Source organism: Ursus americanus, chromosome 26 (assembly GCF_024610735.1).
Source record: "Ursus americanus isolate L20-20 chromosome 26, mUrsAme1.1.p, whole genome shotgun sequence".
In the NCBI taxonomy this organism is placed as follows: domain Eukaryota; kingdom Metazoa; phylum Chordata; class Mammalia; order Carnivora; family Ursidae; genus Ursus; species Ursus americanus.
The window spans coordinates 16,425,965-16,442,164 of NC_142152.1; the positions used below are offsets into that span (position 1 = coordinate 16,425,965).

The following is a 16,200-nucleotide window of genomic DNA, read 5'->3' on the forward strand; positions in this document are numbered from 1 at the left end:
GGCCCGTGCAAAAGTCAGTTGTGAGAAGAGACAGACTCATCTAGGCATTGCTGCTCAGTGCCATGTGCCAGAAGGGCCCCTGTGGTCCAGCCGGGGGCTCCAGGGCCTTCGTTACCCACCTCCTCTTTCCCGCTCCATAGCCATGGGTTCTATTTTTCCCCACGTATGGAAATCCCCCAGAAAGAGCCAGTTACTTGGACATTTTGTTTAATTAAAAAGAGGGGAAAGGATAAGCTTACGAAGCACATGGCAAACCAGAAGTCATTGTTGTAACAGTTTTATTCAAGTCTGTGTGTGCTCTGGTGGCGGGACCAGGCTCCATCAGCATTACACTGTAATACAAGAGGTTTAGCCATTGAACCAAGCCTGCTTGGCATCCCTAGTTAACAATTTACAGTACCTTGAAAAAAAAAAGCCAAAGAAAAGAACCTGGTAAGTTTCCCTCAGGACTTTTCTACTTTTAAATATTGTTGACAAATTACAATAACTTAAATCCCAAAGCAAAATGGGAATTCAAGAACACAGGGTCAGGACATATGGACAAGACATTGGCGCCTAGGAATGAAAACTAGTAGCTAATTCCAGAGAAACAAGACGAACACAAATGTGAACTTTCACTTTACCCAGACTCAAAGGCTCTACCGGGGAAGAAAATCCCAAAGAAAGTGTTTCTGCAAACCAAGTAAAACCTATCTCCAACCTCTTTCCTTAATCCTCCAGAAGATACAGTTTAAATGTGTGCAAGCATGTGAGTGTGTGAGCGTGCGAGTCTGTGTGTGTGTGTGTGTGTGCGTGTTTAGGATGGACAGTGAGGAAAACCAGAGAAAGCTGACGAGTTCATCAGCTCCCTTCTTTGCTACAACTGGGGACCAAGGGCGTGTAACTCACCACAACGGCTCTTCTCTGGTCTAGCTGCAGCGTGAGCGAGGGACCCAGGGCAAGGCTCTGGTTGGGGTGAGGGGGTGCGGGGAGCCACAGGCAGTAAGAATCAGAAAGGCCAGTCCTTCTGGCTCCAGATTAAAGGAAGGAGCCCAACCTTCAGAACAACAAATGCTGGGGCTCCCTGAGCAGCCTGGGGAGGCCGCGGTGCTTCCAGAGCCCAAGACCGGAAATGAACAAAGGAGGGGGGCGCTGTCGGTATCTCATCAGGACAAATGGAAAATAGTCAACAGTCTGAGAAGTGGACGAGAGGCTCACCTGGCCTGCACAGCCACCCAGAGCTGGGTCAGGTTAACTAGGCACCAAAATCCCATAACTTAGCCTTCATTAGCCAGGACGCCCGTCTCTGCGTCCCGCCTTCAAACGCCAGTGCCTGCGATGGCAAGTGCCCAGGTGACAAGGCCAGGGAGGTGCTAGGGACTGAGGACGCCCAGAGGCAGCAGTGTTTTCCTTTCTAATGTGGATTTTCACTCATTTGAATTCCTGATCTAAGAAAGCAAGGATCTGTCTGAAAGAAGAGAGCATTTGGGAACGTGCTTCTAATAACAAATGTAGCTTGACAAGAGGTCATCCTCGGGCCTGAAGCCAAGGAGAGAGGCAGGTGGCCTAGTAGCTGAACCATAGGAAACTGCCGATATCCTACTGGTTCCGACCTACAGCCACACACACACGCGCACACACGCGCACACACTCTCCACGAAGGGAAGCCATCTAGCAAGGTGAGGCTCATCGGTGCTGGACATCGGGTTCCAGGATCAGACAGCTGAAAGTCAAAGGGCTTCGTGCTTCAGGCGGGGAAGGTAGGATCCCCCTCAGTTCGTGGCTGGGCTCAGAGGTCCAGAGAGGGGAAGAAACCTCTGCAACTTCACACAACTAGTATGGAGGCAGTTCTGGTCACCACCAGCCTGCCGCTCCTGCCTCCACGGTCACTTAGCATCACAACGTGTTGTGGGCTGCTCTCACCTCTGACCCCGGCCAGTCTCTGGCAGAGCTTTCAGGAAAAGCCTGGCACTGCAGCGAGGGCAACATCTGCTTCTTCCCCCAAATCCTTCAAGAGGCAACGGAGTGTTTCCCAGCTGCCTGAAGGGGCGCCCTCACGTGTCTGAGCCAAAAGCACAGGCTTCACTGAACACACGAGGAAAAGGTCAAGGCTGCCTGAAGCCATCCAGCCTTCAGGGGCCGCTGCTCTGTGCTTTTGTGAAAAGCGAGCTTGAAGAGTTAGCAATGCTCAGGAGGTGTCTCCCTCCCTGGGGGGGGGGGGCAAGGGAGGAGGGGGCCTCCACTGTGGGGACTGAGGAGCAAGAGCATTGACAACAAGCCACACCTAGGTGCCCCTGGGGTGTCTTGTTGTGTCCCTGAGCAACCGTGGTCTGAGGGAAAAGGGGCCTTGTAAAGAGCCTCATACCAGGACATGTATCTCAAGGGCCGGCAGACCTTCTCCCAAAGATTCTTCCAGGAATTGGCCTGATTCCAGACTCCAAAACAAAGCAGATTCTGGGAATGACTCCTAAACAATCTGCGACCCCAAACTGTCATTCTGATGCTGCCTCCAGCCTCCCCGTCTCCTAGTTCCTCCTTCCTGAGACACTAGTGGTGAGGGCCAGCCCGACAAGTGGGGCGATTAGAAAGGATGCTTATAAACACCAGGTGCTACATAAATGCAGAACATGTGTCTGACCACGGACCCCGTGCTAAGCCAACTCCAAATCACTACTCTTCCAGAAAGCAGGCAAGTCCCCTAGAGGCAAAAGTGGTGAGACCCGCCCTGTTCATGTCAGCAGTTCATCCTGATGGTAGGCAGGGAGCTGCGTGCTTTGCGACCTGCTCAGATACACGTCCTCATTGCCCTTGACAGGGAAGCAGGCAATGGTTGCTTTTACAGGAAGGAAATTTGAGAGGAGCTAAAAACCAAGCCCGAGGTGAGAGAGCAAAGCAGAAAGTGGAAGAGAGCCACCCTGTTCATGGCTCAAGAGCTCCGAGCCCAACTCAGCAGCCCGCCCAAGCAGCCTTTCAATTCCTCTTCCTTTGAATTTCTTCCTCTTCAAGCATTGCCTCTTCTCTACCAGCAAATGTATCAGAAGGACAATGTTGCAATTTTGTAAAGGTCAGGAGGAAAGGTTAGCACTATTCAGTGCTGACCCATGCACGATATCGTCACCACCTTCACCATTACCACCAGACCCCTGGGATACTAAAGGATATGAAGCGAAAAACATCCACCGAAGCCTCTTAGAAACAACACATGGGGGAAATGGGGACATCCACTCAGCCCCTGGCAGTGGCCTGGATCCCCAGGGGGGGAAATAGAAGATAATCCTGTTTAGAATCAGTGGAAGGACCCAAGGAGGAAGAGCAGAGAGCAGTACCATCTTCCAGGGAGTGAGCCCCTGCCAAGAGCAGAAAGTGCTCCTGAGGAAAGAGAAGGAAAGAGAACAGGGGATGCTGGCTAATGCCACTGCAGGGACTGATCCCAGCTTCAAGGCCTGCTCCTGACCGTGACCACAGAGACTAGGGAGCCAAAGCGGACGGAAAGCAACTCAAACCCATTATCATACAGCATCCTTATCCAACCAAGCCTCGCCCCACAGAGAGAGTGGCGGGCAGGAGCCCGTCAGAGGCAGGGTTTGGAGGAGCTGAGAAAGAACTCGTCCGTCTTCGTGCAAGCTCAGCGAAGCAGCTGCAGACTAACCCTCCTTCTGCCTCTTGCATGTGCAATTCTACCCTCAGCCGACCCAGGCTTCCCGTCTTCCCTCTGGATGCGGGAGTAATGGGTTCCGTCTCTCACTCAATGCCAAGTGGCCACCGTTAAGCCTACACGGTAATAGTTATACCACCACTTCCAGAAAAGACGGGTGCAGCCTCAAAGAACAACAAAAAGTAGAAAACGGTCAGTTGCCCCACAGCACAGAGCACTGTCCAGAGCCAGCAAGGTTTGCATTTTGCTGTATGCTGCACCCCACCGAAGGGCCGTTCAGTGGAGCCAAAGCCTTACCGATGCATTAGTGACTTAGGAACTGGGGCATTGGAGAGTCCAGGGAAGGGCAAGAACAGACCACGTGCCGCCCTCTCCCCATCAAGAATGAAGGGGAGCCATTTGGTTGGCTGGAACTGTGCACAGGATTCACATTTTCCCCCCTTCTGGCCATGGGGTGAGGGGATGGAGGCAAAAATCATCTCTTTCAGTCTTCACTGCACAAAGCAAGGGAGATGAGACCCAGCAGCAAAGCCCCGGGGACATACACTAAGAGTGCCTCCCACCCAAGGGGAGGTGGTGCCCTTGAGCCAAAGTGCCAGTGAGCTCCTAAAACAAGGAGCAATTTGAAAACCAAGGTCACCCCTTTTTTCATTCCCACGATGGGACTTTATCAGTTACAGAGAGAGACGGAGCAGTGACCAAACGCATGCCCTGAGCCAGCTTTGTGGCTCCCTGTGTTCTGGCCTCCAGGCAGCAAACGCTGGCAGCCTGCGGGCTGTCCTACGACACTTCCAGGGAACTATTCTGTGAGAGAGGACAGTGAAGCAACATTTGGAGAGTCTGGAGGGGAGAGGAGCACGGCCTAAAGCTCTGCTCTCTATCAAGTTTGTGTGTGTGTCCCGCACAAAGAGAACTGTTCACACTTGACACAGGAGGCCTCAGGGTAAGGGGAAAAGTGAAGGTACACAGGAGAAAGCTCCGGAAGCAACTCAACATTCAAGTTAAGGAAACACATTCCAGAAAAGTCGGGGTTGGCCTCTGCTCTCCTTCCGCCCCAGTTCAGGGTCCAGAGCCCAGCAGCAGGGGCCACTGTGTACAGAGACAAGAGGCCGTGGTCAGTCTGCACAGCCTGGGGCTCAGAGCTTGCTGCACACTGGGGGCTCTCTAAGCACCTTACAAACATCATGGCCTCACCGCATCCGTTTGCGGAAGGTACTAAGGCTCCGTTGTCCTTGAAGGGCATCCCAGAAAACGGATGGCCTGGCTGCGAAGAAATCCCCACCGGTCCAGCTCCCAGTGTCCAGGGGCCCCCACCCCCACCAATATGCTCTTTTGGAGCAGTGCCAAGTCTCTACCAACCAAACACATAAGCCGAAGTCCACAGATCCCGGGGATGGGAGGAAAGATCAAGGGAAGGGCAGAGCACATAAAGAGCAGACAACAAAACAGACAAACACAGGAACTTTGTCTCTGGCTTCAGAACTGGCACTGGTGAGTGAGTCTCCCAAGAAACGATCCCTGGGATGAGCATGGTTGTGGCAGAAACTGGTCTGGCCGCGTCCAGACCCCGGGTAGGAGATGGATGCCATCAACAGGTGCTGGTTTCTGCCCTGATTTGCATGTTTCCAAAAGGAATAAGGACAGACTCTGTGACCCTCTTGGCTGCCACTAGACTCTGGGTTTCCTCCTCCTCCTCCTCCCCCCAGTTCTCACTGAGGCAGGTCCCCTTACCCCTGCGAGGCTCAAATTAATCGGGGGGGGCACCTGGAATTGCAGGCAGGTAAGTGCCAGATCCGTCAACTCCTGCGCCCCACACCGGGCACCGTGCCTTCTATCCTCCGGCTGGCACGTAAGGGCTGAGGACATGGAAAAGCTCCTAACTCACCCCAAATGAGATTCTGATTCGTGGGTGTGGGGGAAGAATGTGGAAGAGGAACAAAATTAATCGTGGAGTATCCAATACTGGTGTTTGGGAAGGCGAAACTCAGGGCTAACAAAAGGACTCCAGGACAGGCTCTGGGCTTCCCTGGGGGGCTGAGGAGAGGGAGCAGCAGACAGATTTGGCTGAGTGACCCTGCAGGGTCACCCTAAAGGCGAGGAAGACTGTGGAGGGTGGGGGACATGCACGCACCCCTCCCTCCCCTACACAGCCAGAGCTGATGGCCACAGCCCCTTCCAGTGGACATGGGTAGAAAGGCCCTGCAGGGCACGGGACCCTCTGAAGTGGCCCTGCTTCCACCCCTTCCATCTTCAAAGTGCATTATCAGTGCAAGAAGTAGGGCTGGATTTCAGGGGGTCCAACTCTGAGAAAGGGCTGTGCCAGCCAGCTCCCCCGATCTCCTCCTGCTTCCCCCTTGGCCACCCCCAACCCTTTTCACGTTAAGACCAGAACTCTTGCTGAATCTCATACGGGGCAGGCCTGTGTGTGTTCAGTCCAGCTCTGCACAGCGGCACAGTGCTGTCCTGACTCTGGCCCTCTGCGTCCAGATCCAGAAGCGTCCGCTCGGCGGAGGGCAGCGGCCCCGCTTGGAACGGGAGCAGGGCCGGAAGTCCGGGCCGTTCCTCCACAGTGCTGCTGCTGCTAGCAAAGCACGAGTCCAGGTTGCTGGGCGTCTCCGTGCTCGAGCTGTTGGCTGGGGAGGCGCTACGGGCATGGCTGGGGGACACGAACCACCAAGGGTCCAGCCGCTGCCGGTTGGCAGAAGGACGCGGCCGAGGCAGAAACTCCAGGGTCTTGGGTCTCTCCAAGGTGGAGTCCTGCTGTGTGTTCCAGCGCCTTGGGGTTGGGGGAAAGACCACATTGGGGTCAGGGAGACGGGGGAATTCACCGGGGTCTCGGCTGGGGCTGGGGGTTTTCAACATTCCTGGTCAAAGAGACAAAGGGAGAAGCATCAGACGACAGCACCACGTTTCTGGGCCAGGTATAAACTGCTCCCTCCCCACAGCTGCCATGTCCCCAGTCACTTGGACTAACCCAAGTAACAAATATCAAATGAGCACCTACTATGTGCAGGGCAGTGTGCTGGGAGGCACTGGGGATACAGCAGTGAACCAGAAGGCCATGATCACTGTATCTGATAATAAAAATAATCGTGGGACATACGGAGGTCACATCTGTGATGAAAGAGCGTAAGGTGGGACTGTGCTCCACGGGCCACCCTGTGTTGGCGAATAAAGCTTTAATGTAACACGGCCACACTTACTGCTTCCTCTCCCACTACAGCAGCCGTGTTGAACAGCAGTTACAACAGAGACCATGGGACCCCCAAAGCCTAAAACATTTACTATCTGGCCCTTTACCAAGTAAGTTTGCTGACCCCTGACGTAAGGAAGCGTCTGTTTATTCCCAGTTCATGCAGTGAATAAACATGTGAGGCAGGAACAAATCGAGGTATCAAAACTCTAAAGATGAATCGTAAGGTCTCTTCCCAAAGAGACACATCGGAGTCCAACAAAGAAAATCTAAAGAGGGGAGGGGCAAGCTGAAGGGGAAAACACAATTGTCATTTACACTCAAATATCGCTGAAATCTCAACTGCTATCTCGTCGTCTTCCCCTGGGAGCGGTTTCAGAGCCAGACTTAGGTCTCTAGGGAGCAGGGGATGGTGGTGGGAGCGAACCAGGTTACGTATGCCCCGGTGGCTGGTGTCAGACAGAGAAGGCGGCCGTACTGGCAATTCACCTGCACCCCTCTCCGCGTCCGGGGTCAGGCACGAGTCAGGGATGAGTGATGTCGGGCAGCACGCACAGGAGGAAGCTTGCCTGTATGTCTGTACTAAGCGGTAATGGCAGGCAGGAGCCCAGCCACACGGCACCAAACACCCGTCCTGTGTGCGGCACGGCCTCCGTTCCGGGAACCTCAGTCTCCGCCTCCAGGAGCAGACGGAGCGCGGCTCCTGGCCCACCCGAGCCCTGCCAGCACGGCACTGCGCGCTCCGAGGCCCAGGGCCTGCATCCCAAGGGAACCCTGGCTCTGATGCTTGCTAGAACCGGCCTGTCTTCTGCGACTGACGCACAGGCCGGACAGAAGGCAGCCAGCCTGGCCGCCGCTCCAGCCCCAGGGCGGCACGTCCTGTGAGCTGAGTCGGGAGGAATGGCACTCACTCCGGTACTGCCGCTCCTGGGGGAGGCACAAGGCAGGAAAGAGAAAAGAGGAGGAGGACCGGACTCACCTGCTCCAGGGCTGGGGCTCAAGCCATTGCTGGAGGGGCTCCTGCTGGCGAGGAGAGCCGCTGGCTTGAGGGCCCCGTCAGAAGGAGTCCGCCGGTGACCACTGGGCTGCGCGGGGGCCGTCAGGGTGACGTGGGTGGGAGTCAGGGACTGGTTAGGGTCTCGTTTGAAGCGCTCCACTCGGACGTTGACCAGGGGGTTGTGGGTGCAAGGGCTCAGCGGGGGGGCCTCGACCGGACTGACAGGCATCTCGTACACCACGATCTCATCGCTGTCCGAGCGCAGCAGGGAGCGGGTGGAGTTGCACTCCGAGATGGAGGAGAGAGAAAGCAGCGTTAGGGAGGCAGAGGGGTCTCCTAGCAACAGCATGGGCTCCTCCTTCTTGAAGAGCTTCCGGGATGGGGGGCTGGTGCTCCGGCGAGGACGGCTGGCCCTCTGGAAAAGACCCTCGCGCCTCTTCTTCTCCTCCCGGGCTGGTGGCTCAGGCTCCTCCGGGGGAAGCAGCTGGCACTTGCCAGCTTCTAGCAGGTCAAACCCTAGGCCTGTGGCTGCGAGAACAGCCCCACAGCCGAGCAGAGCCACCTCACAACGGCGGTGGTGGGTGCCGCCCCGCTTGAGGCTGTTGGTGGGCGTCAGCTGCGGGGTACTGGTGGCTGAGTTGACCGGGGTGGGCTCCTCATGGACTCCATCGCTGGAGGGGCCCTCTCCATCCTCTCCACGAGGGAATGGGATACAGAGGTAGGACTGGTTGGGTGAATGCTGTAGACGGCTCTCCCCACTCCTTGGGCCTTCGCTATCCTCATCCTCTGTGAAGATGAGAGGAAGGGAGGGGAGACAGCAAATGGAATGAAGCAGCAAGTGGAAGAATCTTGTCCTTCTCCCCAACCCTGGGCCTCCTGGCGGAGCGTCAGGAACGCAAAGGTCAAGAGTCTCACGGGCGGGATAAGGAACCGGGCATCGAACCCCCAGGGCTTTGCCCTCCACACTCAACTGTGACCAACACAAGGAAATCCCTCTCCATTCCAGAGCTTCTTTTCGTGTTTTCAGAAAAGGAAATCTGCTACTTTTCTACTTCTTTCATCGGGACCCTCAACACAAGAGGTGAGTTTCCTAGAATAGTGGGTAGAACAGTAACATTCCTAATTTTTTGCACCTTAAACTTGGAAGGGATCTTGAATTTCTAGGATGGCCCGGAGACCTGTCTTAAGACCACTCCACATGTGAAGGTGCATTTACTCTATCAATGGACCTACTAAGACCTTGGAAATCTTCAGAGAGAAGAGGACTTACTACCTGAGAGAGAGCCTGGAGAAGACCTTACCCGTTCAGCAATCACAGGCCACTGGAAAGCTTCCTTGGAGAAAGATCACAGTGCCTTCTACCACCACCTCCTGTTTTGCAGACTCCCCACATCAGGATACAAAGGAAAGTGACCCCGCAAAGGGAAGTGCCTGATTCAAGGTCTCACCCTCCGCACTGCCCTAAGGAGACTATACCTGGCTCCTTGAGATAGGAGGCCAAGGGCAGGTCCCAATGGCAGCAGTAGGAAGAAACTGTGATTTGGGAAGGTTCGATGAATTGGGAGTAGAGCAAGCCAAGAGGGAACTGGGTGGGGGCCCAGGAGTTGGGTAAAGAGGAGACAACCCCCATGAAGGGGCACTAGGGGTCCTGAAACAGTCCCAGAAGCTTGGCCAAAATTTCCCGCAGGGAACAGCGACAGTCAGGACAAAGGCAATGCTCACCTATCTCCATAAGGCTGGTGAACCCTGGCAGGGCTGGGCTACTCCTCGGGCCCTTCCCCAGGTTGGGGGCACTGGACGACCACTGTTTGTATCCATCTACCAGGGACTTGAGGCTAAATAGGAGGAAACGAGGAAGTTGTGAGAACTGGTTACTTCCCTTACTCCACCCTCACCTCCATGGGCCTGTGCAAATGTCTCTCCCTGTGTGCTTAATTCCACCAAAGCCCAAGAGCCTTGGGGTACAGGCAGCAAACATTACTGAGTCCCCTTGCATCACGAACAGAAGTGCACATGCTCTAGGAAAGGAAAGGCAGTGCACGAGCCCACCCCTCCCCATGCTGCTGTGGGGCCGGGGAAAGATCTAGCAGGCAGGCTGGCAGGAGAACAGGAAGAGTGAGGACTGCCCAGCTCTGCCAGGGTCTTGCCCGAGCCCATCTTCTGGGAGAGGCCGTCACTCCAGGACACTGTCTACAGCGCAGTGCTGACCTCGGGGACACCGCAATGCCAGGCAAGCCCCGGGCAGATGAGCCAGCAGACACGGACAGCCAGGCTGCTCCACTCAGACCGTTTCTCCACTCCTTCCAAGCTTATGGCATGCTTAGGCAACTTTCAAAGCCAGCCACTTTTTAAAAACAAAAAACAGTCAACAAAGCTGCGCCAACCCAGTGCACTTTGGGACAGACCTATGTGGGGAGTACATAATACTGTACTCGAGCCCCTGGTTTGCCTGGGAACGGAGGGGAAAAGGGCAGGAGCTTGCTTTCAAATCCCTGTGATGCACTCACACCCTCAAGCCAGTAACTCTGAGGATCCTGACAGGGTACCCTCCCACCCCCACATACGATGGGGGAATCACAGGCCTAGAAGCACTGTGGACAATAAAGAGGGAAGACTGAGGTAATCTGTGGGTTATAGATTGCCTTGGAAATACCAGGAATATAATCAGAGGTGGCTCTCATTTTAGGGCCAGAAAAAGCTATTCAAATAAAGCCCACCCCTCCCAGTCCATCCTGAGGGAGAGAGAAGGACCTATGTTTCCCCTCATTTCAGATCTCTGTTTCAAGTGCTATCAGAAATACCAGCAAATTCAGGTACATTCCAGCCACCGGTGGTTTCTACCAAAATACACAGCCAGAGATAAGCATCTCCTAAACCCCCAGTCTGGGACTTCTAACTGATAATCTTCTAACATCACCTCCAGCTCTGTGTTGAAGGGAATCCTGATTAGCAAAGTCAAAGCCAGTGCTAAGGACGAAAGGATAAATTGCCTTGGATCGTCTCCCTATAACTAAGGGTGCCAGGAGAATCCCAACAACAGGAGTGGTCAGGGAAGAAAGGGAAAGTCAGACCAACACAGGAAGCTCCCAGGGTGCACGAGGGTACCAAAGAAGAAAAGTCAGCACAGCCTTGGCAACAACGAGGCTCGATTCTATGGGGTGTGCCGTGAGAGCAAGGAAATGGAAGGGAGACTATTACGAACACATTCGATGGAAGGGTGAAGGTTAGACTCACCCCAGGTGGAAATGTGGAGATTCTGATGGGGTACTTAAACCATTAGCTTTCTCACGTCTCTGAGGGGATCTTCAATGAATAAAGAAAACGAGTAGTAGGCAACAGTGGGTGCATCCAACTCAAGCCTCTCCCACATGGGAGCCCTCAAGGCTCAACTCCAACTGTGTGGCCAGCTGCCCTCCTCTGGCCCGGTCAGCACAGCCCACACCATGCAGGAATCTCAACGTGGTGGCCCTGCTTGAGCTGCCACAGCCCCAGGACCTCCCAATCTGTGGGACAAAGGTCCCCGAGCCACCACAGCACAATGCACAGACCGCATGAATCCACAGATCCCAAGCTGTCTACGAGGCAGTACATATGTTCCCTCTGAGATACATACTATTTTTTGAAATGATGGAAATGCAAATTCACTTAACATTACTGAATTCAATACAGCTTTCTGTTGTGACATATTTTCTTCCGTTGATAGGGACTAAAATTAGAAATATTGTCATACAGAGGCTCTCAAAAATATCTGACATGAAAGAGGTCTTTACTCGAGAATGAATGGAATATACTTTATTTCTTGAATAGGAACTGAGAATCATAAAAAATTAAGTCCTATTTTGAACGTGACAAAAGTTTTGAGGGCAAATCTATGCAAGGGGGAAGAAAATGCCAAAATTAATATTTTGGGATGTGAAATGAAGTTAATTTACCAGCAAGACAAAAAATATCTATCAATGAAACAGAACTACTGGGATCCACAGGAAATCCCATCAGGTGAATCTATCAGGAATCACATGAGTGTCAGAAATACCAAGGGATTCAGGGTGACTGAGTTTCTCAGACCCACCTCAACCCTGCTCTACCCCAGGGCTCAAAGGAAATCAGCCTGAGAGCTCTTGCCCTACGTTACCTCCCACGGCAGAGCACTCTGCCATCCCTAGAGGGCTCAGTCACCGAACTCTCACGGCGCTTAGGGAGCTGGCCCTAAATACCTAAATGTTCTTTTTCTTTCTTCGTTTTCCTTTTCTTTCCTCCCTCCCTTCCTTTCTTTGCTCTGTTCCAAGGCATCTAGTGATTTATAAAGCCTGGCTTCAATCTGTTATGCACCAAACTGGTATTTTCACCTTCAGCTCAGATCTGACATGAGAAAACAGATTTTGGACCTGAAATCTTCTTAGTAGTCAAAGGAATCCCAGAGCCAGGAACAGGTCCAGGCACAAGCTCGGGAGAGTCACTGAAAAGGGAGAAGGGGGTTGCTGCTGCTTCTCACACTTAGAAAAGTCAAGAAACAGGATTCCAGATTCTAACAGCAAGAATAAGAGCTATACGCCACTACGCTCGTTCTCCAGGTGTGACACAGAAATCGCACGCAAAGCGCGGAGGGACCCTCAGAGCAGTATTTACACAGGCTCACCACGAGCCAGCGGATCTTGTCCGCCCTTCCCAAGGAGGAACTTACTGAATCCTCGCATCAGCTCCATGAGGTGGGTGCTGACATAAGCCCCGTTTTACAGACGGGAACACCTAAGCCCACAGGGCGAGGCCTGGTGGGGCCAGGATTCACACCCAGGCGGTCTGGGGTCAGTGGTTACGCTCGCCACTGCTAACTACAGGGCAAGGGACTGGCCTCTGAAGAACCGGGACTTGAGACAATTTAACGTGGAAGCCACAGGAAGAACACAAGCACATCCAAGACACAAAGCTGGGTCTCGTGCTTTTCCCAGAGGAGGCGCTCACACCTGTCAGGGTGGCTTAAAAGAAGTTCTGGTGGGCCCGTGATGTCATGAGCACTGGGTGTTAGAGAAGGCTGATGAATCGCTGAACTCTACCTCTGAAACTGTTAATTAATTGAACTAAAAAAAAAAAAAGTTCCGGTGGCCTTGGAGTTACATCTGAGTGCACTGACTACCAGAGCTGGGTTATTCCGTCCACCCCTGCTTCGGCATAAGCCTCCAAGTCAAGAGAGTCTAGTAAGCCCTGCTCGTCCTTCTCTTTGCTCTGAGCGGACGTTTGAAGAGGACGAGCCAGATGGAAGTAGAACATGTGGCAGAACTCCTCATACTCGGTTACCGCTTGGTCTACTTGCTACTCTGAGCCAGACGCCTGCAGGGGTCAGCAAACTATAACTGGGGGGCTAACTCCCGTCCACCGCCTGTGTTTATGACGTTTTACTGAACAAACATAGGCACGCTCCTTCATTTACGTGTCGCCCGTGGTCTACGGCTGCTTCGGCATGGCAACACGGGGCGGAGCAAAGGAGCTGCAAGAGAGATAATAGGACCCACAAAGCCTAAAATAGTTATTATCCGGCCCTTTACACAGAAAGTATGCTGAGGGCCGTCCTAGGGGAGGTTCCGGGGAGCAAGGAGATTGGTAAACCGTTGCAAAGAGCAAGAGGGCTTGTAATTTCTCAGAAAGCAATGAAACGCACAACAGAGCAGAAGTATTTCACATCGTAGTTTTAAAAGGGAATACCCATCTTTAAGTGGAAAGACTCTCCTGCATTCTGGCTCTTACCCTTCATCTCCTGAGGCAAGCTCCTTCTGACCAAGCGTACTTGGCCCCCACGTCCGTCCTTTCTTCTTGGGGGCCCTCTTCTCGTCCTCCTCCCCTTCCTCTTTCGGGATGACTGAGCTCCGGCCCCAGGTTTTGCTGCTTTCACCTGGTGTCACTGTGAATAACAAAAGTTGGATGGAATCTGGAAAAAAGATAGACAGAGTCCCCCCAAAACTAGCCTCTACCTCACCAGACACAGACACGCACACACATACACATATGGAGTTGCAGGGAAGAAGTCACACCTCCTCAAAAACTCTGTGCCCAAGTGGAGCCTTCAAGTCCTCAGGCACCAATCATGGAGAACTCTCAAAGTACCAAACATGGAAAAACTTCCCAGATTCTCCTAAATCCAATGCAAAGCTGGAGCTCAGACCAGCCAGACATCAGAGTTCCAAACAGATCTGACTTAAGGAACTTGTTTTGTTGGGTGGAACTGGCCTGGGGGTGGGTAGGGAAGGTGGTAGGTAGGAAAGAAAAAAAGATAAGGGGGTGAGGAAGACTTGGAAGTGCAGAAAAGAGTTTTGGTAAGAAAGGAAGACAATGAGGGGGCGCCTGGGTGGCACAGCGGTTGGGCGTCTGCCTTCGGCTCAGGGCGTGATCCCGGCATTATGGGATCGAGCCCCACATCAGGCTCCTCCGCTGGGAGGCTGCTTCTTCCTCTCCCACTCCCCCTGCTTGTGTTCTCTCTCTCGCTGGCTGTCTCTATCTCTGTCGAATAAATAAATAAAATCTTTAAAAAAAAAAAAAAAGAAAGGAAGACAATGAGGAGCTCAAGACTATGGAGCAGGAAGTCGGGAATAGGAGGAGGAGGGGAAGGAACAGGCCTAGAGAAATACAACAGATAAGAGAGGAGGAACGTTCTTCTGACATTGCTACCTTACAGCACAAGTTGAAACCCAAATGTTTCAGAGACTAGGCTTACATCATAAATGAGTGGATGGTTCCAGACACCAAAAAATAGGAGCTGAGGGGACTGAAGCAAAATACAGAGCATATGGAAGCCACCATCGCTTCCAGCCAACTGTGGCCACATGAAGGAAGGGAATCCACAGAAATGAAAGGATTTTTCAAGCACAGCCAGCTAGGGTTTGTTTTTTGGTTTTGTTTTTAAATGAAATCTCTATCTTTAAGTTAGGGAAATGACTCCATTCATACACACACACATGTGTGTAAATTCTTTTTAATAAACACTGTGGTCAAAGCAAAATTGGTCCAGATTTGGCCTATCACAAAGTATTTGGCAAGTTTCCTTAGGACCTACACTTTGAAAACACCCTTCCCTGGGAAGCATGAACAAAAGAAAAACAACGATGCCCCAAATATGGCAGAGAGCACACAAGGCCCCCAGGCCAGGTACCACGCTATCTACATCACACACCAGTTTCTGAATTGCTTTGTAGTTCAGGAAAGATCCCATCAATACCCACAAACCCCTCTGCTGGTCTCTAGGGAAAAGCAGGGGAGGCAGGAGTATAAAGCTAATGGAGAGAGACAAGAAGGAGGGCTAAGGGTTTGCGTACATATGTGCATGTATATACACATTGCCGAGGACAGGCGGCAGAAGTTATGGATGGAGCAAGCCTGGGCCAGTCGGTGGCTGGACAGAGCAGGGGACAGATGCCCCTGGTGTGTTCTGGCCCCAACTAATTTGGGAAACAGTCTCACACTGGATGGCTCGAAGGCGAGGAATGATGGTGGGGCTCGCTGGAGGACTGGAGCGGCTGTTGACGAGACTCTTCCTTTTATCCATGGTGGGGGAGGCCTGAACCGTGAACTTGTGCTGGAAATCTGCTTGGGGAAAAAGACACGTGTGTGCATTAGAATTTTCCATACCCCAGTTCCTATGAGAAAAGTGACATCTCCTGGCAAGCTTGAGGGACAGGCCCTGGTTTCCTAAGAAGCCCCCTGTTCTCCTGGGAAACCTTCTCTTTCAGAATCATCTCTTTCTCCCCAAAGGTGGCAGGACAGCAAGACGAACGTATGAGGAGAAGGAAAATTCACTCTCCAAGTCAACCTCATCTACAGTGGACACTGGTGTCCAATTACACATTTACGATAGTTTTCCTAAGATCATGAGACTTGCTGATTATTCTAGGAAATCTCACTTAAAATTCTGTTTCTTACAATCTATGAGGACAGGCCCCCTTTTCTCGGGGACCAAAGTGGGCAGACGGATACTCCTCACTAAGGGCAGCAAAGCAAGGAATAAGGACTAATCCTTGGTGGGAACCTAGGGAGGCAAGCGCCATGGGGCTAATGGGATGCCTTCCAAAGGCACTTACGGCACAGCATAAAGAAGGTAAGCCGTACAGCCCTGGCTTTCTAAGTCCCAGGGTCCTCATCTACCAAGACGTGTAATCAACAGCTGAGCGTCTGCACCTGGGTCTCCCAACTAGACGTGGTCTCCCTGAAGGTGGGAGCTACTGTTTCCCTCTGAGCTTCCCCAGCACACGGCAGCAGGCTGCCACGCGCGGCACGCTCACGAGGGGCTCACAGACTCTGCTGCCTGGCCAGAAAAAATGTGCAAAAAGGACACTGGTAAACATGTCCCACAAACTCATCCACTGAATTTCACTGAATGAATTCCCTTGTCTG

General features: G+C 52.8%; 1 protein-coding gene across 4 annotated transcripts in view; it reads right to left on the bottom strand.

The window, feature by feature from the left end:
• Nucleotides 1-261: 261 nt before the first annotated feature.
• The window catches only part of MAP3K9 (mitogen-activated protein kinase kinase kinase 9), a 76,005-nt gene continuing 60,066 nt past the window's right edge, over nt 262-16,200 (bottom strand). For 2 of the 4 annotated variants that reach the window (XM_087856071.1, XM_045807914.2), the window contains 6 exons: nt 15,271-15,393; nt 13,564-13,717; nt 11,059-11,127; nt 9,547-9,659; nt 7,807-8,610; nt 262-6,498 (listed from right to left, as the gene is read on the bottom strand). In XM_087856071.1, the coding sequence (XP_087712197.1) occupies nt 6,014-6,498; nt 7,807-8,610; nt 9,547-9,659; nt 11,059-11,127; nt 13,564-13,717; nt 15,271-15,393 (1,748 nt within the window). In that variant the 3' untranslated portion in view covers nt 262-6,013. Of the gene's footprint in view, nt 6,499-7,806; nt 8,611-9,546; nt 9,660-11,058; nt 11,128-13,563; nt 13,745-15,270; nt 15,394-16,200 lie in introns of all 4 variants that reach the window. The other 2 variants (XM_087856072.1, XM_045807916.2) reach the window with 2 other exon arrangements.